This window comes from Choloepus didactylus, chromosome 14, assembly GCF_015220235.1.
Source record: "Choloepus didactylus isolate mChoDid1 chromosome 14, mChoDid1.pri, whole genome shotgun sequence".
Taxonomy (NCBI): domain Eukaryota; kingdom Metazoa; phylum Chordata; class Mammalia; order Pilosa; family Megalonychidae; genus Choloepus; species Choloepus didactylus.
Genome location: NC_051320.1, coordinates 99,520,215 through 99,545,472, shown reverse-complemented (window position 1 = coordinate 99,545,472; position 25,258 = coordinate 99,520,215). Strand labels below are relative to the sequence as shown.

The following is a 25,258-nucleotide window of genomic DNA, read 5'->3' as shown; positions in this document are numbered from 1 at the left end:
AATGGATTCAAGTTGTATCAAGTATGTTCTCTGACCAAAATGGAATTAATTTAAATTAAAAATAAAACAAAGATAGCTGGAAAATCACCAGCTATTTGGAAATTAAATAATATACTTATAAAACCAGTGGGTCAAAGGAGAACTCAAAAGGGAAATTAGAAAGCATTTTGAACTGAATGAAAATGAAAACACATATCAAAATTTGTGGGATGTTATGAAAGCGCTACTCAAATGGAAATTTGTAACATTAAATGCCTACATTAGGAGGGAAAAAAAGGATTTCAAATTACTACACTCAACTTCCACTTAAGAAACTAGAAAAAGGAGAGCAAACTCAAAAGAACAGAAGAAAGGATATAATAAAGATCAAAGTGGAAAATAAACAGAAATCAGAAAAATAGTAGGGAAAATCAATGAAACCAAAAGCTGTTTTTTTTTTTTTTTTTTTTTTGAGAATAATAATAAATTGACAAACTTCTAGCCAAATAATATAGGAAAAAAAGTGAGAGGACATAAATTACTGATGTCAGGAATGAAAGAGTTGGCATGATTACAGAATCTACTGATATTAAAAGAATAATAACAATAATCCAAGAAGAACAGATAAGCTATCATGGGTAAATTTAACGTTCTGGGGATGCCCAGGAATGTCTATGGTCTGTTAATTTCTGATTGGGTATAGTAGGACCAAGTTCACAGAAATGTTGCTGTATTAGGTTACTTTCTTGGGGTAGAGTAAGAACACGTTGGAAGTAAAGTAGTTATCTTAGGTTAGTTGTCTTTTTCTTACTCCCTTGTTATGGTCTCTTTGAAATGTTCTTTTATTGTATGTTTTTTTTTTTAATTTTTATTTTTCATACAGTTGATTTATAAAAGAAAAAAAAGTTTTTAAAAAAAAAAAAACAAGGAAAAAAATATGTGGATTCCCCCTTGAGGAGCCTGTGGAGAATGCAGGGGTATTGGCCTACCCCACCTTGATGGTTGCTAACATGACCACAGACATAGGGGACTGGTGGTTTAATGGGTTGAGCCGTCTACCACAGGATTTACCCTTGGGAAGACGGTTGCTTCAAAGGAGAGGCTAGGCCTCCCTATAATTGTGCCTAAGAGCCTCTTCCCGAATGCCTCTTTGTTGCTCAGATGTGGCCTCTCTCTCTACCTAAGCCAACTTCAAAGGTGAAATCACTGCCCTCCCCACTACGTGGGATCAGACACCCAGGGGAGTGACTCTCCCTGGCAACGTGGAATATGACTCCCAGGGAGGAATGTAGACCCAGCATCGTGGGATGGGGAACATCTTTTTGACCAAAAGGGGGATGTGAAAGGAAATGAAATAAGCTTCAGTGGCAGAGAGATTCCAAAAGGAGCCGAGAGGTCACTCTGGTAGGCACTCTTACGCACAATTTAGACAATCCTTTTTAGGTTCTAAAGAATTGGGGTAGCTGGTGGTGGATACCTGAAACTATCAAACTACAACCCAGAACCCATGAATCTTGAAGACAATTGTATAAAAATGTAGCTTATGAGGGGTGACAATGGGATTGGGAAAGCCATAAGGACCACACTCCCCTTTGTCTAGTTTATGGATGGATGAGTAGAAAAATAGGGGAAGGAAACAAATATACAAACAAACAAAGGTACCCAGTGTTCTTTTTTACTTTAATTGCTCTTTTTCACTTTAATTATTATTCTTGTTATTTTTGTGTGTGTGCTAATGAAGGTGTCAGGGATTGATTTAGGTGATGAATGTACAGTTATGTAATGGTACTGTGAACAATCGAATGTACGATTTGTTTTGTATGACTACGTGGTATGTGAATATATCTCAATAAAATGAAGATTTAAAAAAAAAAGAATAATAAAAGAATGGTATGCCAATAAATTGAACGACTTACATGCAATAAACAAATTCCTTAAAAGATCCAAACACCAAAGCTCACTCAAGAAGAAATAAAAGCTCTGGATAGCACTATAAATTAAATAAATTCAATTTGTAATTACAAACTTTCTCACAAAGAAAACTGAAGTCCTAGATGTCTTTACTGGTATATTCTATCAAACAGGGAGAAATAATAGTAATTCTGTATAAACTTTCCCAGAAAATTGAAGAGGAGGGAATACTTCTCAACTTATTTTATTATGCCATCATTACCCTGCTACCAAAACCAAAGTAATTGCAAGAGGAAAAATGTAGAGACCAACCTCCCACATGAATAGAGATGCAAAAATTCTTAGCAACATATTGTCAAACTAAGAGAGAAGATAACTTGTAATATCTCTATAGACATAGTGAAAGTACTTGACAAAACCCAACATCCATTCCTGGTAGAAACGCTCAGCAAACTAAGAATGCAGGTGCACTTCCTAAACCTGATAAAAGGTATTTACAAAAAGCCTTTGGATAACATAATATAAAATGGTGAAAGACCATATGCTTTCCCCGTAAGATTAGGAAGAAGTCAAGTACTTTCACTGTTAACACTTCTGTTCAACATCATACCAGAGGTTCATTGCAGTAAGGCAAGAAAAGGAAATAGGTGTTGCGACTGGAAAGGAGAAAGAGAAACTGCCTTTAGTCACTGTTGACTTGGTCCTCTATGTAGAAACCTAGTGGAATCTGCAAAAGAGCAACTAGAAATGAGTTTAGCAGGGTTCCAGTACACGATCAATATACAAAAACAAGTTACATTTCTCTGTATGAGCAACAGATAATTAGAAATTGAAATCTTAAAAGTATCATGTTATTAGCTTCAAAAATATGAAATATTTAGGAATAAATTTGACAAAATGTGCGCAAGAGCTGTACACTGAAAACCACACAACATTGCTGAAAGGAAGTAGACCCAAATAAATGGTATATCTCTCCATTTATTTAGGTCTACTTTAGACCTGAAGTAAGGAGAGAAAAAGAACTTTAACGTCTAAAACAAAACAAGAGCATCATTATTTTGCTATTGGATCAGAAGAGTCAATGGTATTAAGATATTAATCTTCCTCAAATTGATCTGCAGATCCATAATAATTCCAGTCAAATCCTAGAAGGCTAGTTTGTAGAAATTGAGCAGCTGATTTTGAAATTCATGTGGAAATGCAGAGGACCAGTGCTAATCATAACTTGAAAGCAGAAGAGCAGCATTAGAGGATGAACAAAACCTTATTTCAGGACCTGGGCATTTGGGGTCCCCAGGGCAGTTGTCTGTCCCAGACGGAGAAGGCTTCTGGAGGAGGTGATGCACGAGTCGCGTCTAGAAGAAGTGGGGTCAGCCTGATGTGTTGGCAGTGGTGGTTTTGGTCTGGTCCAACCTTGAAGAACGGAAATGAGATTCAGTAAGGAGTGAGAGGCAGTGCACAGGTGGAAGAGGACGATCCGAGATGCTGTCAGGCTGTGGTAGAGACCTCTCTCTCTCTCTCTCTTTTACATTTTTTGTTGTGAAATATAACAAATATACAGAAAAGAGATAACTTTCAAAGTATTATTTAACAAGTAGTTAGAGAGCAGATTTCAAAGGATATTATTGGTTACATTTCCACAGTTTCAGTTGTTTCCCTACTGTGAAATATAACATACAGAAAGGTGATAACTTTCAAATTACAATTTAACAAGTGGCTGTCGAACCAATTGCAAAGCATGTTATATGTTACATTTCCACCATGTCAGTTATTTCCTTCTAGCTAGTCTACTACCCAAGAAACTAAAAAAATAAAAACATAAAATATAAAAAAATTAAAAAAATTATATAAAGATTCAGTATTCATAATCCTTTGTAAAATCCTATCTTGTCAGCTGATAACCCTCTCTCTCATTTGATCACTGTCTCTAATCTTCAGGGATATCTGGGCAGTGACCACCCTAACTTCTTCATATAGAAAAGGGGTGTTGACATTATAGGGAAGGCAGATGCACCTGGTTGATGTTCTTGGCAAAGCTGTTGCCTCTGGGTTTGGAACTTAGCTGGCATGGAAACACTCTGGGATTTAAGTTTCTGGAAAGTAAACTTAGTGAGTGAAACTTCTATAGAGTCTCAGATAGGGACCTGGGTATTCTTTAGTATTTTCAGGACTACTGTTGTTTAGGGCTTGGCATTTGGCATATGTAGCTGGAGCTTGCATAATATAACCTCCAGGACAAGCCTCTTGACTCTATTTGAAATCTCTTAGCCACTGAAACCTTATTTTGTTACCTTTCTTTTCCCCCTTTTGGTCAAGAAGGCATTCTCAGTCACTTGATGCCCAGGCCAGGCTCATTCCTGGGAGTCATGTCCCATGTCGCCAGGGAGACTCACTCCCCTGGGAGTCAGGTCCCATGTAGCGGGGAGGGTGATGAATTTATTTGGAGAGTTGAGCTTAGAAAGAGAAAGGCCACATCCGAGCAACAAAAGAGGTTCTCCGGGGGTGACCCTCAGGTGTAATTATAAATAGGCTTAGCCTCTCCTTTACAGCCATAAGTTTCACCAGAGCCTCAAGATCGAGGGCTTGACTTATGAAGTAGGGGTTCCTGAGTTCACACAGCATATGTTCTGTCCAAGATAAGCAATCAGTGTCTCGCATTATCTTCACTTAGTTGTACAATCTTTATCACTGTCAAATTTTAAACAATTTTCATAACCCAAAACACCCCAAAGCTCTTACCAGCTCCTAATTATCCCTAGTATGGTAAGGTATTCCTATTAAATACAGTCTATAATATGCAATACGTAGTTTTTCACATATGCCACTCTGTCGTTGACTCTCTGTGCTAGGGTCATCCCTTAGAAGCAGATCGTGCAAGCAGTTGTACGATGCACACCTCCAAACAGCCCTTCCAGTCGTGTTCACCTTCAGTGCAGCACTGATGCTTGTAATCCGGTTAAGGAAGTATCCTCATGCCTGTGCACGTCCATGCCTTTAATTCACCCTCATTATCATGTCTGTACATACTAGCTTCTGTCCGTCTCTAGGCCTCCTGTCTTCTGCATTATGAGACACTGGTTTTATATTGTCAGGAGTTCACAGTAGTGGTAACAACATTCACTATCTCCGTTTATGTCTGACTGATTTCACTCAGCATCATGTCTTCATGGTTCATCCATGTTGCCATATGTTTCAGGACCTCATTCCTTCTTAGTGCTGCACAGTGTTCCATCATGTATATACCACATTTTATTCACTCATCTGTTGAAGGACACTTAGATTGTTTCCAACTCCTGGCAATTGTGAACAGTGCCACTATGAACATCAGTGTGCAAATGTCTGTTCATGTCACTGCTTTCAGTGGCTATTGATTTCTAGTTGCATTCCATTATGGTCAGAGAATGCGCTTTGAATGATTTCAGTCCTTTTAAATTTATTGAGACTTGTTTTGTGCCCCAGTGTATGATCTATCCTGGAGAATGTTCCATGAGTGCTAGAGAAGAATGTATATCCTGGTAATTTGGGAAGTAATGATGTATATGTGTCTGTTAAGTCTAATTCATTTCTCACATTGTTTAGGTCCTCTGTCTAGTTCTATCTATAGAAGAGAGTGGTGTATTAAAGTGTCCCACTATTATTGTTGATGTATCTATTGCTCCCTTCAGTTTTGCTAATGTTTTTCTTATGTACTTTGGAGCCCCTTGATTTGGGTGCATAAAGATTTATGATTTCTTGGTCAGTTATCCCTTTTATTAATATATAGTGTCCTTCTTTGTCTCTTATGACATCTTTGTATTTAAAGTCTATTTTGTATGAAATTAATATAGCTATCCCTGCTTTCTCTTGGCTGCAGCTTGTATGGAACAATTTTTTTCCATCCTTTCAGTTTCAATCTCTGTGTGTCACTGGGTCTAAGATGAGTCTGTTGTAAACATTTTACCAATGAATCATACTCTTTAATCCATTCTGCCAATCTGTGTCTTTTAATTGGGGCGTTTAATCCATTCCAGTCAGTGTTATTACTGTGAAGGCAGTTCTTGATTCAGCCATTCTTTGGTTTTTAGTTGTCAGACCTATTGTTTCCCTCTCTTTTTTTCCTTTAAGTTACCCTTACTAATACTCTTCCTTCTGTCCCCTTCTCCAGACCTGTCTCTCTGTTTTTCTCAGCCAGTAGAGCTCCCTTTAATACTTCTTACAGGGCTGGTCTCTTGTTAATGAAGTCTTTCAGCATTTGTTTGTCTGTGAAAACTTTGAACACTTCCTCAGTTTCAAAGGAGAGCTTTGCTGGATAAAGAATCCTTGGCTGGCAATTTTTCTGTTTCAGAATTTTAAATATGTTGTACCACTGCCTTCTCACTTCCATGGTGCCCACTGAGTAGTCAGCGCTTTGTCTTATGTGGTTTCCCTTGTTTGTGGCGAATCACTTCTCTCGCATGGCTTTCCGGACTTTCTCCTTCTTTTCAGCATTTGACAGTCTGATTAGCATTTGTCTTGGAGTGGTTCTACTTGGGTTTATTCTATTTGGAGTTCGTTGAGCATCTTTGACTTGCATATTTATGTCATTTAGAAGTGTCGAGAAGTTTTCCCCAACTATGTCTTCAAATACTCTGCCTAGCCCTTTTCTCTTCTCCTTCCGGGACACCAATGATTCTTATATTTGTGCACTTCATGTTGTCCACCGTTTTCACCATTTGTTCTTTTGTGCTTTCACATTCCATCACCTATCCTCTTGTTTGCTTATTCTTTCTTCTGCCTCTTCAGATCTGCTGTTGTATGTCTCAAGTATATTTTTAATTTGAGCAACAGTGTCTTTTATTTCCAAAAGATCTGCTATTTTTTTCTCTTTCGAATTCTTCCTTATGGTCTTCTAGAGTCTTTTTGATGTCCTTTGTGAATTTAGCCAACTCCTTGAAGTTGTTTTAGAGATTTCTGTGTTCTGCTTTGTTTAATTGCTCCAAGTTCTATGTCTCCTCTGGCTTTTTAATTTCATCATTTTGCTTGTCCATATCTTCTTGTTTCTTCATGTTCATGTTCTTTATGATTTTCTGTTGGCTTATCTTGATGAGGTTATTTTGGGAAATGCAGGAGTATTTGAACATATATATGTACATTTGGCAGAGCCAAAGGCACTTTCCCTGTCTTCCCAGCAGATGGTGCTCTTGAGCCACCTCTTTCCCTCAAGCCGGCATTCCCCCAATGTCACCTGCACTCTGAGTGGGTTCCAAACCAGGTGGGAATCCAGTCAGTGCAGCTGTTCTCCATGTGCACCAGGGGCTGCGATCTGGGCCCTGCGCACCAGGGCACCGGGGTCTGGTGATTCCCTGACCTCCAAGTGGGTCACTCTCAGGCTCTGGGGCTGCCCGTCTCACCCTCCAGCTCAGACCTGCCCCGCTCCCTGCCTGCCGTGTGCCCGCTGGCCTCTGGGGCTGGGGAGGGGCTCCTGGCGCTTCCGTGCGGTGCCCTCACCTGTCCCTGCCTCTTGCTCGTGCACGGACTTCCGTGGAGGGAGAGTAAATGCGGTCAACGCGGCCCGCTGCCCCCGGGTTCCCTCACGGGAGCTCCTGGCTGCGGGGCTGGGCAGGGTGCCCTCCCCAGTGGATTGCTGAGGTGGGCGCGCGGGAGTGGAGAGTGCTTCCTCCCCTGCTGGGTGGCCGGCTCCCCGCTGCCAACCCCTGGCAGCCGTCCCGGCTGAATAAACTCACCCGTCCTTTGGGGTGCAGTTCTCTGCTTTTTCATCTAAGTCCCCCCGCGTATTGCGGAAGTCCCTCCGTGGGTGCTTGCAGCCTGAAACCACTGTCCTGGACGTCCTCTGGCCCTTCTCTAGTTTCCTTCATGGAGACGTTTGCTCCATCTCTGACTTCGTTTTTCAGAATTTCACTAGGACTTCTGTTGCTGCTTGTAAAAATCTTGAAGTCACACAATCAAGACATTTAAGAAGTTAGGAATACTTGAGTTTCATTTTTTAACATGGCATTCCTGGTAGTCCTACATGTTAAATGAATGGCCGTGCGGACGTTCCTGTGGTGGGGAAGGAAAGGCTGTGTGCAGCTCACGGCGGCCCGGGAGCCCCCCGCCCTCTTCTCTGCGCCAGCCCTTCCGGCGTCCGTGCCGCGAGGTTCATTAACCAGTTAGCTGTTCTCTTCTCTAAAATGTGCGCGTCTTTTGTCTGTTTTACTATTGGGTTATCTACCTTTTTCTTATTTATTTGTAGGAATTTTTTGTGTTCTGGATACAAGTCCTTTGCCAGAGATGGTTTGTGTGTGTATTTTTATTATATACATATAGCAAATGTTTCCCTCTCTGCACTTCACTTTTTAACCTCAAAATGGTGTCTTGATGAACAGAATTTTAACATAGTCCAATTTATTAATCTTTTTTCTTTTTTGGTTAGAGCTTTTGCCTGATTAGCATATCCATCCCTGCTCTAAGTATGTTCTCCCTTACTTTCTCTAAAAGCCTTACTCTTTTACTTTTAACTTTTAGATCTGTGATTTTTCTAGAATTAATTCTTGTCTATTGGCTGAGGGAGGGTTGAGATTATTATTCTTATATGTGCATCGCATCAACACAGCAGCGCCTTCGAAAAGCCCCCTTTGCATGCAGTGACACGCTCGCCACACACCAGGTCATACGTGTGTGCGCTTCTCTGTGTCCGTCGTGCAGGAGCTGCCAGCAGTGGTGCTGTCCCTGGTTGTCACTGAGGATGCTGCGGCCGGGGAAGGCTGGGCAGCGCCCTGTGTCCCGTAGCCCCCAGAGCCCTGCTCCTGCTGCCCACGGGCTCCGGCGTGCGGCAAGGGGCTCATGAGCATCATGGCTGGTGCAGGCTGATCCTGGTTGGAGGGGAGCGGGGAGCAGCTTCTCCCAGCGACACGGGGGTTCCTGACCCAGGGCCCTCTGGGTGCTGGAAAGCCTGGTCTGCTTCTCTCCACTGCCTGTGGCGTGTGGGGTGGGACGGCTCCTTTTGGGTTCCTGAGGTCCAAGCATGTGCTGAGGTGTTTGCCTAAAGCTCCTTCTCCACTCCACAGCGCGGCACCCCCCTGTCTGACGTCAGAGCCGCCTGACCCACGGACGTGCCCACCCCGGCTCCAAGCAGACTGCGGGCGATGGCCCAGACACAGGACTACGAATATGGGGGCCACGGCACTGACACCCAGGACTCCAGGATTGCAGGGTCGAGCACCAGGTAGGGAGAGGGGGCCACTGTCGGGCAGGAAGCCGGTGCTGCTGGCAGGGCTGCACACCCTGGGCCTGGCGTCACCGTGCGGGTGCTTTGTGACTGAATTTCAGAATTCTGCACCCCGTCAGGTTCCCCTACCTCCTGGCCCCTCCCCTCGGGATGTGGGTGCCCACAGCCTCTCCCCCACTGCGAGGTGGGACTTCCCTTCCAGGGGCCTTCCTGGGGCTGTGCCCGGCTCACTGTGCCCCACTGAGGGTTGATGCATGTGGATGCTTGTAGGGGGTTTCATTTGGTTTTATTTTTCTAACGTTTAGCTTTGTATTTGGAAATAGCTCTACACATACAGAAAGTTGCAAGAATAAGCATGGTTTGGTGGGCACCCCTGTGTGCTCGTCTGCTCCCTCTCCCTCTCTGCACAGTGTTTTTTCTGAGTCTCGTGTCTCTGGGCCCTGGAGCCCTGAGTCCCTCACTCCGTGCTCCCTAAGGGGTATGCTTGCACGTGGGCCCTGGAGCCCTGAGTCCTTCACCCTGTGCTCCCTAAGGGGCATGCTTGCTCGTAGCCATGTGACAGTTGGCAGGTGCCGTGAATTCTGTGCCAATCCGGGACTCGTCTCCTCTGCTGTCCTTATCCCCTTTGGCCAATGGATTGAGTCATGTCCTTCCTGGGGGACCCCGTCCAGGGCAGGATTTGGCCTGCATTCAGGCTGCATCTGGTAGAGCAGAACGTTCCTCGATGTGGGTTTGTCCTGTGTGTTCTCAGGGGGACACTGCACTAGTGATGCCACATCTGCAAGCCCCTCATGGTGATGTCTCTTCTCTCCCGATTGAGGGGCTGCCTAAATCCCCAGCAGAGTCTCCGCTTCCCCCGGCAGCCTGCAAGTGCCATGGGTCACACAGGCATCTCGCCCTGTCAAGGCTGATGAGCGATGTTTCTTACGTGGTGCTGTCTCTGCTGGGATGGTTGCCAAGTGCCAGCTTTTCACCACCAGTCGGCACTTGGCGTGCTGCATGATCAGGATCCCTGTGTTCTCCCTTGTTCGTTCATCCATCCATTCATTCACCATTGGTGTGGACTCAGGAATTCTTTGTTTTAAATGGGCTGTGATTCTTCACTGTGCATGATTATTTCTTCCAGATTTGGCCAGTGAGGTCCTTCTACCTGGCTCCTGGCTCCTGAGGCTGTGATGCCATCACCTCTGAGCACTTCCTTCTAGCGTAACAAGATGTTTCAGGGCCATTCATCCTTTCTCTGAGAATCCTGGTATCAGAGAGCAAGATCTGGGTGCCGGGTGTGCGCTGCTCTGGGGTACACCTGCTTCTTGACCCTCCGGCAGACAGGACCAGATAGTACTTGCACGCACGCACACACGGCACAGAATTCGTGTGTGTGCTGGCCGACGTGAATGTGCTCACAGACTCACGCATGTGGGAATAGTGCGTTTGCACTGAATCCTCCAGTTCCAGTCACTTCCACAGGGTGTTTTCTTGCCTTCTCCCATTCTGTATTTTTATGGCCCCTTCCTTGACAAGAGCTGGCTCCCGAGAACATCCGTGCATCTGCCTGTTTGCTCATCTGATTATGTATCTAATTACACGTCTAAAAGTGCTTTCCCATCCCACAACCAAGAAACTGCTAAAAACTGAGGATTTGTTTGCACGCCCCCACCTGCACACTTCTCCCGAGAGTGAGGGTGTTGTCAGGCTATGTTCATAGGTTATTTGGATCAATTCATATTTCCTTCGCTGTGGTTATGATGGTCATTGAAACACAATTGGGTTCATTTGTCCCATTTGGTTTCAGTGTGAGCTGTTCTCTCTCCCTGTCCTTAATGATTTAATTCTGTTATTTAAATATGTAGACCATCAACCTGCTTCCAGATGTCAAAGCTGCACAGAAAGGCGCGTCCGAGGAAGGCTCCCTCCTTCCCCTGTGGATAGCGGCCTCCAGCCTTTGGCTGCTCCCTCCTGTGTCTGTTTGTAAAGACAGGCAGATGTGGGTGTGACTGCAGCCTCCCTGCCTCTCGCACAGCTGGAGAGGCCCCACGCTCGCCCTGCACGCGCTCTTCCCCTTCGGCAGCGTCCCCATGCTTGTCCCGGTCTCCGGTGCGTGTGCCAGGGTTTACCCGCCAGTCCTGGGGGACGTTAAACAGTTTCCAATACTTTGCAGTTGCAAATAATGCTGTGTGAATAGTCCCACGCATGTACGTCCCACGCGTGTACATTATGCTGTCGTCAGAGAGGCCCCTCGAGTGAAGGCCGGGTTGAAAGGCGGGTGTGGTCTAACTGCAGGGGCATCCTCCCCCTCAGGGGCCCGTTAGGGAGCATTTTGCAGTTGTCTGATCTTATATTGGGGCTGTTTTCCTGTAGGCCTTTGGGTATTTCGTTGTTCAACCTTGTGTATTAAGGATATTAGCCCTTTATCTGTAGTTTACATTCACTAAAAATGTCTGAAAATTCCTTTTTTTTTAAACTTATGCTGTTTTCTTGTCATGTAAAAGTTTTTAATCTTTATGTGTTCAAATTTATCAGCCTTTTTCTTTCAGTGCCTCTGGTTTTTTCAGTCATCGCCAGTCTTCCCCGACTCCGCCGGGTTTGGAGGAAGGCACCTGCGTGTTCCCACAGCACTGGTGGTCCTTCCCCTTCCCGAGTGTGCGTCTCTGACCCTCGGGAGTTCACCCTGGGTGTGACGAGGTGTGGTCTGAGGTTTTCTTTTTCCAAATGGCCCATCCAGTCGTCTCAGCTCCATTTATTTAAAGATCGCCTCTTTGAGGAACTCCAGACTGCTTTCCAGAGTGGCTGCCCCATTTCACACTCCTGGCTGGCAGTGCACAAGGGTCCGAGTTCTCCGTGTCCGCAGCAGTGCTTGCGTGTTCTGTCCTCCTGGTGAGTGTGAAGTGGTGTCGCCCTTATGGTTTCGATTAACATTTCCCTAATGACTCATGATATCGAGCATCTTTTCACGTGCTTATTATAAGGCCATTTGTGTTCCTTCTTGGAAGAAATGTCTTTTCAAGTCTTTTGCCCATTTTCAAATTGGTATTTGTTGAGTTATAAGAGATCTTTATATATTCTGGATACTAGACCCTTATCAAATGTATGGTTTGCAAATGCTTTCTCCCATTCTGTGGGTGGTGTCCTTTGAAGCACAAAAGGTTTTAATGTTGATGAAGTCCCGTTTATCCTTGTGTTTTTTGTGCTTTTGGGGTCATAGCTAAGAAAACATGGACTAATCCAAAGTCATGAAGATTTAGCCCTGGGTTTTCTTCCGAGAGTTCTGTAGTTGTAGCTCTCACATTTAGGTCTTCGATCCGTTTTGAGCCGTGATACAGGGTGGATCTCCAGCAGTGCCAGCGCCGTCTGGGGAGAAGCCCCGACCCACGGCCTGGACTTGCTCGGCAGCCTCGCTGCAGAGTCCTGAGAGCAGGGGCCTCCTCCAGCCCTGTGTCCCTGGCACCTGCCACTCTCCTGGCACTGAGCTGGCACTCGTTAAGTCCATTCAAGAAATATTTATTCAAACAAAACACGTTCTGCAAATAACCAGGAGAGCTTGGAAGACTCCCGAGGCGTTGACTTTGGCAGGGACCCATCCTAATGCCATGGGGGAGAGCCTGGGAGAAGGGTCCTGTCCTCTGCCACCCTCCCCAGGGCAGCGCCAGCAGGCCCTGTGGCCAGTCGTCAGCCCCAAACGTGGAGAACTGTAGAGTCGTCTTTCATCCTTCCACCTCTGTCAACAGATAAATGGTTTGTTTTTCACTTCCCAATTCAAATACAAGTCTCCTCAAACACAGTTCTGATTATGTCAGTGGTTTTGCTATAAAATCTTCAGTTGCTCCCTGTCACCTGCAGGATAAAGACCCGAGTCCTCCACCTGGCATGGAGCCCCAGTGGGAAGACCTCAAACCTCCAGCCAACGCTGAACCCGCCAAGCCAACCCCAAACCACCAACCAACCCCAGACCTCCAACCCCAACCCCAAATGGCAGACCGACCTTGTTTCCTGTACGACCAAGCAAAGCTTGTCTTCTTTCCCCCAGACGTTGACCCAGGGAAAGAAGACACATTTTCTCCCATTTGCCTGGGTGGGGAGCACATCGCTGGCCGGAGCCCCTGCCTCTGAGGGCCAGCGGGTGGCTCTGGGCCTGCTTCAGCCCGCCCCGGCCCTGAGTGGGCCTGGCCTCTGTCCTGAAGCCCCTCACTCCACGTGGACGCCCCCTCCCGCCCGCCCCGGCGCCCCAGGCACTGCTCTCTGCGCCCCTCGTGCTCTGAGCTCCAGGCTGCTCTCAGCAGCCCCAGCACATTCCAAAAGCTGGCGTCTTGCAGAGTCGCTCACAAGAGTGACCTAAAAAAGGAACAAAAAGCTCTTCTTTGTAGAGAGAGAATTATAATCATTAAATTCATTTGGAAGTTTATTTTAAGCAAAAATAAGAATTTGGTGTTGCTTTTCTTAGGGCTTAGAATGTCAATTTATTGCTTTCTGAGCTTCTCTGTTTTCAGAAAAGCTGCTCCTGGGGACCTCTCTTGGTTCTGTTCCGGTTAAGTCTGCATTGTGGTTGAGGGGAGCACATGGCGCGGGCACAGCGGGTATGGTGAAGGGCAGGAGGAGGACTCCCCGCAGGCCCGGGAACCGGTGGTCTCTGGGGGCCACCAGCTCACCCCGTCTTCAGGGTCGTGCGATGTGCTGGCACAGCAGGGGCCGCGGCTTCGGGCTCCTGGGGCCACCCCCGGCCCTCAGCAGACACCCGGCTTGAGTCAGCTCTGCCCCTGCAGCTCTGTGCGGAGCGAGTCCACTCTGCCCCAACCGCAGTGTCGCGGGTGTCGGCCCCTCTCAGCACGGCCTGTCGGGCACTGCACACCCCCGCCGTAGGGTGGGGTAGGGGAATGATCTGGGTGTTCTTTTTTATTATTATTATTCTGATTCTGATTCTTTCTGATACAAGGAAATTGTTCAAAAATAGATTGGGGAAAGCCATGTGGGTCACACTCCCATTCTTCCAGCGTATGGATGGATGAGTAGAAAAACGGGGGGAAAAATAGATTGGGGTTATGAATGCACTACATGATGGTATTGTGAACAGTTGATTATACACCAGGGATGATTGTATGGTATGTGAATATGTCTCAATAAAACTTAATTTAAAATAAAAAAAAAAAATTCATGTCCAAAGGGAAATAAAGAACTGAACACTAAATCAAGTTGCAGGTTGCCTCTTGGGGTCCTCTGGGATGGAGGCGCATTGGCCACGCGCCGTGCCCGTTAGTTAGGGACCAACTGCGCTCCCATCCAAGTGGGGGTCAGGAGAAGCAGCTTCTGGGAGGGGCTGTCGTGAGAGGCCCGTGGTCGGGACCCTTGGCACCGGACACGTCAGAGCTAACGCTGCCCTCGCCCGTTCGTCTTCACGGCTGGGTCTGTGCCAGGTGAGCTGTGCTGCGACCTGCTGTGTGGATGCGGCCGAGGGTGGGGCCCGTCCGGGCCGGGGGCACCACTGCTGCCTGCTGGAGGTGTGGGGGTCCCAGGAGCAGGGGAGAGGAGTGTGACGAGTGACGAGTGGAAAGGCCGTCCACACAGACTTCCCGCAGGCCTCCTGGGGACAGGCGGGGTCCACTCTGGAGGCTCCAGGAGAAGAGCTGCTGGCGGAGGCCCTGGGAGGGGACCAGCGGAGCACATCCAGGACAGCGCACAGGCCGGCGGGGGCGTGGGCGGTTGGCTCCCAGAGGCTCAGGGGGGCACGGGGGCTGCCAGTGCCGGTGCCCCATGGGGGCCACGTGCAGGCCGTGGTCACCGTTTGGTGAGTGGACGTCCCAGGGCCGCCCAGAGGCTCTCCTCCCTGCTGGTGCGTTGGTGGCCCTGCAGGGCTGTGGGTGCAGGTGCCCCCCTGCCTCGAAGCACAGGCTGCGATGACGGGCTTCCGTCCATGTCGCTCTCAGATTCTTGTCCCCAACCAAACCGTGGGCCCATGAGTGGAGCGGGAGGGAGGGTGTGCGGGGGGCGGTCCCTCGGCAGGCGCGGGGAAGGGGCGTGGCGCGGCCTGGGGGTGTCGGGAACCCCCGTGAGCTGGCAAGTAGGACCCCTCCTGGAGCTGGGATTCAAGGAAACAGCAGTGATTCCTGAAGGAGAGCTCTGGGAGACTGTGGTGTGATTTCCCCCAGCTGCTCTGGCAGCCTTGCTGTAGGAGCAGAGGGGCCTTGGACTAACCAGGCCAGGGACTAGCCACAGGAAAGCGAGGCTCCGGGGCAGGGGCAGCAGAGACAGGCCCAGCAGGCACCGGCGGAGCCCCGAGACGTGAGCAGAGAACAGCCCTTCCAGGTGGCAGCTCCGCCGTCCCCTAGCACCTGGCCAGTGGGAGAGGAGCCTGGCCCCCGGCGGCCTCGAACCTGCTCCCAGGGCAGCACTGAGCTGCACAGAGGCTCGGCCTCATCACCCCCGCCCAGGCAGAGAAGTGACATCGCCTACAGAGAGGGTGACTGCCACCCCACTTTGCGTTTCTCGAGCACTGATCACTGTCCTGGGCCACCTGCTTTGTCGCTTATTTTCAGTCTGTCCCCCCCACTAAATGGAGCTGCACGTCAGGAGTTTTGTCTCTTATGCACCTGCTGTCTCCCCGGCAGCTGACTGCCAGGTGCACAGCTGGCACTCCACATTCCACAAAGGAATGGCTGGAGATGTGCCGTGGCCATCGCGTTGCTAGTCACGTCGTCATTTCAGGAATGCGGATTATTGTTAACGTGGGGTTGCCTTGCGGACGGCGCCGTGGGCTCGCCCAGATCTCGCTGCGGGCTGGGGGTGAGGCTCCCACCCACTTGTGCCCACGTCAGAGGTGCCCACCTCCCTGGAAAGCTGCGTCTCCATCTCTGGCAGCCCTGGCATTCCCTGGGTGAGGGATGGCACGGCCGGCAGGTCTGTGCCTCCGCAGCCCAGGCGTCTCCCCGGACCGTTTCCTGCTCAGATGCCCGGGGCCCGCCCCCCACGCCTGGCTGTCTGAGGCCGGAGCCAGGCAGCCTGGCCTGAGGCACCCAGCTCTGCCACCTCCAAGTCGGGGTCAGGAGAGAACTCTCCTCGTGGGTGTGCTTGAGGTGAGGCAGCTGCTGCCGCAAGGGGCTCCCCATGGCCGAGCCCACCTGGCCACGGCACACTCCCTGCTCCCCCCGCCCACCCCACGGATGTCACTGCGGCTTCCAAGCGAGGAATCGTGGCCTGTTGGGCACGGTGCACGAAGACCTTCAGACCCAGTGAGCCCTTGCCAGGAAGCTGGGCCACATCCCCCTGAGGCTCCCTGAGGGCGGGGGCGTTTGCCAGTTCAGCCCAGCGGTGCCTCTTGTCATGTTCAGCTTGACTTTTCAGGATCCACTGACACCCAGGAGGAATTGCCCATCGTTCCCAAGAGTGACAGGTTTAACAATGTGTCTAAAGACCGTTGGCAGAGAACGAAGGCCAGAGCCTCTGGTTTGTGTAAAACGCCCTAGCCATTGCTGAAGACATGAGCGTGAGGACTCCGTGTCAGCACGGGGCAGAGGCCTGGGTTAGCTCTCCGCTGGGCTGAATTCCCAGGTAGGCTTTGGAGCGTCTTTCATCTTATTTCAGCTGCTCATGACCAGCCTCTTCTGTAGGAGGCCACGTCTGGGGTCCCTGACGGAGAGGCCTCAGAGCCCACCTGCCCAAGGCCCACAGCGCCTGCTCCAGGCCCCGCCTGCCGCGCGTCGTCACTGACATTTTAAGGAATGTGTAGTCCCAGTGAATAAGAAGTGTGCGGCTATTTGATAGGGACATTTCTACTTAACTTTTAAACCTTTAAAGGAAGTTTGATACTGCAATTTTTATTGCATGCCATAGTTGAAATATCCACTATTTTAGAAGATAATGTATGTTTTATTACTTTTCCAATTATAAAAGTAACCTGCGAACATGGTAGAAAACTTGGAAAATTCAGAAAATAGAGAAAAAGATCTCATCGTATGCTTCCTCCACAGCTGCCACTGCTGATGCTTGGTCGGGGTGTTTCCTGCCAGCCTTGAAAGGACTTTATTAAAGCCACACCACTCACTTCCTAACCACTTTCTGTTAGGAAGAAGGAAGGGTTCCTTCCAGGACTGAGGGTTGGGGTGGTCCCGTGGTGGCCTGCAGCGGGTGCAGGCGCCAGAGCCTGCAGGAGGAGGTTTTGGCCTCCCCGTCATGCAGTAGGGCAGCGCGGGGCAAAGGGAGCCGGCTGGGGCTGGAGCAGGGGGCAGGGGTCCAGGAGGCCCCTGCAGCGTGATGTGCCCCTTGTGCTTGGCGCAGGTAGGGTGGAGACCGGGCGGGACCGCCTGCCGTGGGGGTTGTCCCGGAGGTGAACGTCCCCAGCCTGGGGCCACCGCGTGGCCCCGGGCCAGAGCCACTGCAGATGGGGGCCCGGCCGGCTGTGGGGCAGTCTGGGACCCCCAGCAGAAATGTGGGAGACCAGGACGGGGAGGGTTCAGCCTGGCTAGGATTGGATTGGGTTGGGGGTCACTGTGCTTCCGCGACTGAGTCGTTCTCAGGAGTTGGAACGCCAGCAGGGATCCAGGCTCTTCCTCGGTCCTGAGAAGACGGGGACCAGCCCGGGAGGGTGGGTGCTGCCCTCTCAGGGGCCTCAGGCTTGTGGGAGGTGCGGCACTGCCGGGCTGTGTCTGAGAGACCCCAGGACAGTGTCTCTGTGCTGAGCACTGGCTTCGAGCTGGGACGAGCCCCCTCGTGAGGACTGCCCTTCAGTGTGTGCAGACCCAGGGGAAGCCAGCCAGGAGCTGGGGCACCCAGTCTGGGGTGCGGACCGTGCCCCGCGGATCCAGCTGCAGTGTGAGCAGTGACAGGCACACTGGCCTGGGGCCGACCTGAGTAACTGGAGAACCCTGAGGCTGAAGATGAAGAGCGTTTTTTCCGTGGAGGCTGTGCTCTACCTGGTAAGGAGTAGTGACCCTGAAGCTGCTTTATGTGCACACTGGAGAGGAAAGTGCATGTGGATGGCAGATGGCAGCGCCTGGCTCCCTTGCACCTAAGGACAGGTTCGGTTCAGTGAGCCAGGAGGGAGAAGGAAGGCTGCCATGGACCCTGAGGCGCTGAACTGGAGCCGGCGCCCGGCACACCCACAGTGCAGAGATGCAGAAGGCAGCACCGATCCTGGGCACACGTGGACGGGACATGGACACCCGCGCCCCAGCCCTGCCCTCCAAGAGGCTCCAGAGGCAGTGACGCCCTGGAGCAGTGAGGCCACTCAGTTCCCAGATCTCGCTTTCAAAATACCATTCTAGACAAAGAAACGGAGCCAGGACTCCTTGAAGACATGGCTGATTCTGGGGCTCGGGCAGTGAGGGGGTTGGGTTATGTGCCCCAGAGAAAGAACTTGTCCTTAACCCGGCCGGTTCCTGTGGTGTGAGCCCACGGCACAGGGGGCCTTCTGAGGGGTTTTCGTTGAGGTGTGGCCCAGACGAATCGGGCTCGGTGCAGATGACTGGGGTCCTTTCTAAGCAGAATGAAACGCAGACGCTGAGGGAGCCTCGGGGCGAAGCCAGAAGTCAGGAGGACCTGGGGAGAGGAGAAGACGCCACCAGGTTCTCTGCCGAGGGGTGGAAAAGGCAAGGACCAAGGGTCCGCGGCAGCTCCCCGGGACGCCATGGTCTTCTGGAAGGTGGCAGCACCCTGCTGGCGCCTCCATGTTGGACTTGTCCCAGCCTCAAACCCTGAGCTAGTAAATCCTATTGTGTGGTGTTTGTTTTAGTGGGAAAACGCAGAATTCTGCTCGGGGGGGAAGGAGCAGTGTGGCTGGACAGCCTCTGTTGGAGAGGTCAGACGTGGGGGTCGGGGGACTGGTCGGCCCTTGGGCAGAGGCCAGCCGTGGAGGGGCCCCCCAGGGAGGAGCGGCCCTGCCAGCCCGGCGGGGGGTGCTGCGGGCAGAGGGAGGACGTGGCCGTGCCCAATGTTTGCCCACTTGCTCCTTGGAACATTGTGATTTGCTGAGTTTTGAAAGGCTTTTTTACACATTCCAGGTGCTGGTCCTTGTCAGGTGCATGGTGGGCAAGCGTTTCCTTCACCTGCAGCGTGTCTTTCCATCCTCTTGACGGGACCTTCCAGGGGGCAGAGCTCTTTGTCTTGATGAGGTCCGGTTTACCAACTTTCCTTTCTATGGGTTGCTTTTGGTGTGAATCTTTACTAAGTCCTAGATCCCAAATATTTTCACCTGTTTTTTCCTAAAACTTGTACAGTTTTACATTTTACATTGAAGTTTGTGACCCATTTTGAGTTAATTTTTGTATAGAGTGTTATGTTAGTTTCCTTGGGCTGCTGTGACGAAGTGCACTGGGGGGTTTAAAACAATAGGACTATCACACTATCACTTAGAAGAGCTCCAAAGAAAATAAAATACTCGACTATAAACTTAACAAAACATATACAGGATCTGTATGGACTGGGAGGTTTAAAACAACAGGACTCCGTTCTCCGTGTTCTGGAGACCGACATCAGGGTGTCAGCCAGGCTGCGCTTGCCCTTCCAGTCTCTCCCAGCCTCTGGGGACCCCTGGCCGTCACGGTGCTCCTTGGCTGGAGGCCGCGTCACCCCAACCTGTGCACCCATCCTCACATGGCCCTTTTCTTTCCTGCGTCCTCTCCTCTCCTTGTAGGGACACTCGACATTGGTCAGGGCCGACCGGATCCAGTAAAACTCATCTTGACCTTCTGCGTTCCAGAGAAGGTCACATTCTGAGGTGCTGGGTGGAAATGAGTTTTCGGGGGACAACACTCACCCTACTACAAGTGTGAAGATTGGCCGTAGGTGTTTGCCTGTGAAAGTCGACTGTCCCAGCACCCTGTGTTGAAAAGGCTGTCTTTCCTCCTTCGAGCTGTGGTTCCTCAAAAATCAGTTGGGCATGTTGTGCAGATCTCTCTCTAATCTTCTGTCCTGTCCCACTGACCTTTGCATCTGTCACCAGTAACTCACCACGGTCAGTACCTCGATTGCTGCAGCTCCTGCTGCACCTTCATATCTCCTAGGACAACTGTTCCGGTTTGCTAGTGCTGCCATTAAGCAAAACACCAGAAATGAATCGGCTTTTATAAAGGGGGTTTATTTGGTTACACAGTCACAGTCTGAAGACCATAAAGTGTCTAAGGTAATGCATCAGCAATCAGGTACCTTCACTGGAGGATGGCCAGTGGCGTCTGGAAAACCTCTGTTAGCTGGGAAGGCACGTGGCTGGCGTCTGCTTGCTCCCAGGTGGCGTTTCAAAATGGCGTTCTCCAAAATGTTGTTCTTGGGGCATTTTGCCTTCTCTTAGCTGCTGCATCTCTGAGGTCCTTCTGTTTGTGAGCCCCTTTGTAAGACTCCAGTGAATTAATCAAGGCCCACGCTGAATGGGCGTGACCAAACCTCCGTGGAAATTATCTAATCAGAGCTATCACCCACAGTCTCCATGCAAACGACTTACTCCAATGATTCCAACTTAATCAACGCTAATATGTCTGCCCCCACAAGACTGCATCAAAGAATATGGATTTTTCTGGGGGACATAATATATCCAAACTGGCACAATGACTTCCCGCCTGACTCTTCTTTTTCAAGATAATTTCAGCTATTCCTGAGCCTGTGCCTTTCCAAAAATGTTTAGAGTATGTTTGTCTGTCTAAAAACAGCATTGCCATTCAGTGTAACAGTCTGTCAGTCCCCCTGTCCATGAGCATGGTTTTTGTATTTATTTAGGGCTTCCTTGATTTCTTTCATCAATATTTTGTAATTTTTACTATACAAATCCTGTGTATGTTTTGTTAAGTTTATATTCAAGTATTTTATTTTCTTTGGAGCTCTTCTAAGTGATAGTGTGATTTTAATTTCAGTTTTCACATTCATTGTTAGTATATTAAAATGTGATTGATATTTTTGTGTTGCTCTTATATCCTGTGACTTTGTTAAACTCTAGGAGGGATTTTTTCCCTTTCCTTTTTCTTTCTCCCCCTCCCCCTCTCCCTCTCTGGTAGATTCCTTGAGATTTTTTACATAGACAAACATGTCATCTGTAAATACAGTTTTATTTCATATTTTCCAATTTGTATGCCTTTTACTTCTTTTTCTTGCCTTATTGCAGTGGTCAGAACTTCCAATACTGTATTAAATAAGAGTTGTGAGAGGGGACAGCATTGCCCTGTTCCTACTCTTGTGAGGAATGCTTTCAGTCTTTCACCATTAACTACAACCTTGGCTGTAGGGTTTCTTTTTTAAAACATAATTTTGTTGAGATACAGTCATACACCTTACAATGCATCCAAAGTATACAGTCAGTGGTTCACAGTATAATCATTTATTTGTGCATTCATCACCATGATCATTTTCAGAACATTTGCATTACTCCAGAAAGAAATAAAAGGAAAAAAGAAGACCACAATCATCCCATACCCCTTACCGTTCCTTCTTATTGATCACTGTATTGCACGCTACCCAGGTTACAATAGAGGTAGGTTAACTGAGACAGTGCAGTATCATCAGACATAGATCAGTGGAGCAGAACAAAGCATCCAGAAGTAAATCCGTACAAGCCCAGGCAACTGACTTTTTTTTGTTTGTTTTCGTTTTTTGTATTTTGTTTGTTTGTTTGTTTTGCTATACTGTATAGTCATACAATCATTATCAAAGATCAAAAAGGGGGGGGTTATTTGGCTACAAATTTACAACAGCTGGACTATAGTTCAACAACTTCGGATATTTCCTTTTTGCTATTCTAAAGCAATAGACACTAAAAAGAAGTATCTCTATAGTGAGTCAGTAGTCACAGTCATTTGTTAAATCCTAATTTCTCAGTTACCCCTGTTCCCTCTCATTTGATCCTTCTCTCGATCTTCAGGGATATCTGGGCAATGACCATTTTAACTTCTTTGTGCCGGAAAGCAGTGCTGAATTTATGGGGTAGAGGCATGAAACTGGTTGATATTCTTGCAGAGACTGGAACCTCTGGGCTTCAGGGCTTATCTAGCATAGGAGCAATCTGGAGGCCTGAAGTTTCTGAAAGAATAAACTTACTAAGGAATACATTTATAGAGTCTTAGATAGAGCCCAGGGCATTCCCTAGGGTTTGCAAGAATACTGTTCGCTGGGGCTTGGCACACTGTAGTAGTTTGCAATATCTGGCTGTTCCAGTTGCTAATGCTTCCATTATGTAAAATACCAGAAATGGATTGGCTTTTATAAAGGTGGGGGGGGGTTATTTGGCTACAAATTTACAGTTCTACAGCCATGAAAGTGTCCAAACTAAGACATCAACAAGAAGATACCTTCACTGAAAAACAGCCGATGACATCTGGATCACCTCTGTCAGCTTGGGAAGGCACGTGGCTAGTGTCTACTTTCCCTTGCTCCTGGGTTCTCGTTTCAAAATGCCTTTCTCCAAAATGTCTCTGGGCTTGTCTCTGTTAGCTTCCCCAGAGCATCTCCAAAGCATCAGCTCCCAAGCGTCTCTCCAAAAGTTTCTCTCAGCTGCAGCACTGAGCTCCTTCTGTCTGTGAGCTCTTGTAGGACTCCAGTGATTTAATTAAGACCCACACTGACTGGACAGGGTAGCACCTCCATGGAAATAATCTAATCAAAAGTATTACATACAGTTGGATGAGTCACATCTCCATAGAATCAATCAAAAGTTTCCCCCTGACAAGATTGGGTTAAAAGATCCTGCCTCTTTTTGGGGACATAATATATACAAACCAGCACACTGGCTAAAGCTTGCATAAAAGTAACCTCCAGAATAACTACTTGACTCCATTTGAAATCTCTTAGCCACTGAAACTTTATTTTGTTCCATTTATTTTCCCCCATTTGGTCAAGAAGGCATTTTCTTTTTCTTTTTCTTTTTCTTTTTTTTTTTTAATTAACTTTTTTTTTTTAAATCAACTGTATAAAAAATTAAAAAAAAAATTTAAAAAAAAACATACAATAAAAGAACATTTCAAACACACCATAACAAGGGGTTAAGAAAAAGACAACTAACCTAAGATAACTACTTCCAAATGTTCCTACTCTACCCCAAGAAAGTAACCTAATATGGCAACATTTCTGTGAACTTGTTCCTACTATACCCATCAGAAATTAACAGACCATAGTCATTCCTGGGCATTCCCAGAATGTTAAATTTACCCACAATAGCTTATCTGTTTTATTGGATTATCGTTCCCCCTTCCTTAATTGCTCTCTATTGGTAGTTCCCCTACAGTCTACATTATAAACCATTTGTTTTACATTTTTCAAAGTTCACATTAGTGGTAGCATATAATATTTCTCTTTTTTGTGCCTGGCTTATTTCGCTCAGCATTATGTCTTCAAGGTTCATCCATGTTGTCATATGTTTCACGACATAGTTCCTTCTTACTGCCGTGTAGTATTCCATCGTGTGTATATACCACATTTTATTTATCTACTCATCTGTTGAAGGACATTTGGGTTGTTTCCATCTCTTGGCAGTTGTGAATAATGCTGCTATGAACATTGGCGTGCAGATATCTGTTCGTGTCACTGCTTTCCGATCTTCCGGGTATATACCAAGAAGTGCAATTGCTGGATCAAAGGGTAACTCTATATCTAGTTTTCTAAGGAACTGCCAGACTGACTTAAAGAGTGGCTAAACCATTATATAGTCCCACCAACAATGAATAAGAGTTCCAATTTCTCCACATTCCCCTCCAGCATTTGTAGTTTCCTGTTTCTTTAATGGCAGCCATTCTAATTGGTGTGAGATGGTATCTCATTGTGGTCTTAATTTGCATCTCTCTAATAGCGAGTGAAGCTGAACATTTTTTCGTGTTTCTTGGCCATTTGTCTTTCCTCTTCAGAGAACTGTGTTTTCGTATCTTTTGCCCATTTTATAATTGGGCTGTCTGTACTATCGTCATTGAGTTGCAGGATTTCTTTATATATGCAAGATATCAGTCTTTTGTCAGATACATTGTTTCCAAAAATTTTTTCCCATTGAGTTGGCTGCCTCTTTACCTTTCTGACAAATTCCTTTGAGGTACAGAAACTTCTAAGCTTGAGGAGTTCCCATTTATCTATTTTTTCTTTTGTTGCTTGTGCTTTGGGTGTAAGGTCTAGGAAGTGGCCGCCTAATACAAGGTATTGAAGACGTTTCCCTTCATTATCTTCTAGGAGTTTTATGGTACTTTTTTTTATAATGAGATCTTTGATCCATTTTGAGTTAATTTTTGTCTAGGGTGTGAGGTAGGGGTCTTCTTTCATTCCTTTGAATATGGATATCCAACTCTCCCAGCCCCATTTGTTGAAAAGACTGTTATGACCCAGTTCAGTGACTTTGGGAGCCTTATCAAACATCAGTCGGCCATAGATCTGGGGTTCTATTTCCGAATTCTCAATTTGATTCCATTGATCTATATGTCTATCTTTGTGCCAGTACCATGCTGTTTTGGCAACTGTGGCTTTATAATAAGCTTCAAAGTCAGGGAGTGTAAGTCCTCCCACTTCGTTTTTCTTTTTTAGAGTGTCTTTAGCAATTCGAGGCATATTCCCTTTCCAAATAAATTTGATAACTAGCTTTTCCAAGTCTGCAAAGTAGGTTGTTGGAATTTTGATTGGGATTTCATTGAATCTGTAGATGAGTTTGGGTAGGATTGACACCTTAATAACATTTAGCCTTCCTATCCATGAACATGGAATATTTTTCCATCTTTTAAGGTCCCCTTCTATTTCTTTTAGTAGAGTTATGTAGTTTTCTTTGTATAGGTCTTTTACATCTTTGGTTAAGTTTATTCCTAGGTACTTGATTTTTTTAGTTGCTATTGAAAATGGTATCTTTTTCTTGAGTGTCTCTTCAGTTTGTTCATTTCTAGCATATAGAAACATTACTGACTTACGTGCATTAATCTTGTATCCTGCTACTTTGCTAAATTTGTTTATTAGCTCTAGTAGCTGTATCGTTGATTTCTCAGGGTTTTCCAGATATGAGATCATATCATCTGCAAACAATGACAGTTTTACTTCTTCCTTTCCAATTTGGATGCCTTTTATTTCTTTGTCTTGCCGGATTGCCCTGGCTAGCACTTCCAGCACAATGTTGAATAACAGTGGTGACAGCGGACAGCCTTGTCTTGTTCCTGATCTTAGAGGGAAGGCTTTCAGTCTCTCACCATTGAGTACTATGCTGGCTGTGGGTTTTTCATATATGCTCTTTATCATATTGAGGAAGTTTCCTTCAATTCC

At 47.4% G+C, this 25,258-nt stretch overlaps 1 protein-coding gene across 1 annotated transcript in view; it reads left to right on the top strand.

Annotated features, from left to right (window-relative positions):
• ARHGAP39 (Rho GTPase activating protein 39) overlaps positions 1-25,258 on the top strand; it is a 152,874-nt gene that overhangs the window by 79,326 nt on the left and 48,290 nt on the right. Inside the window, 1 exon segment of the mRNA XM_037802639.1 lies at positions 8,916-9,073. Within this exon segment, the coding sequence (XP_037658567.1) occupies positions 8,994-9,073 (80 nt within the window). The 5' untranslated portion in view covers positions 8,916-8,993.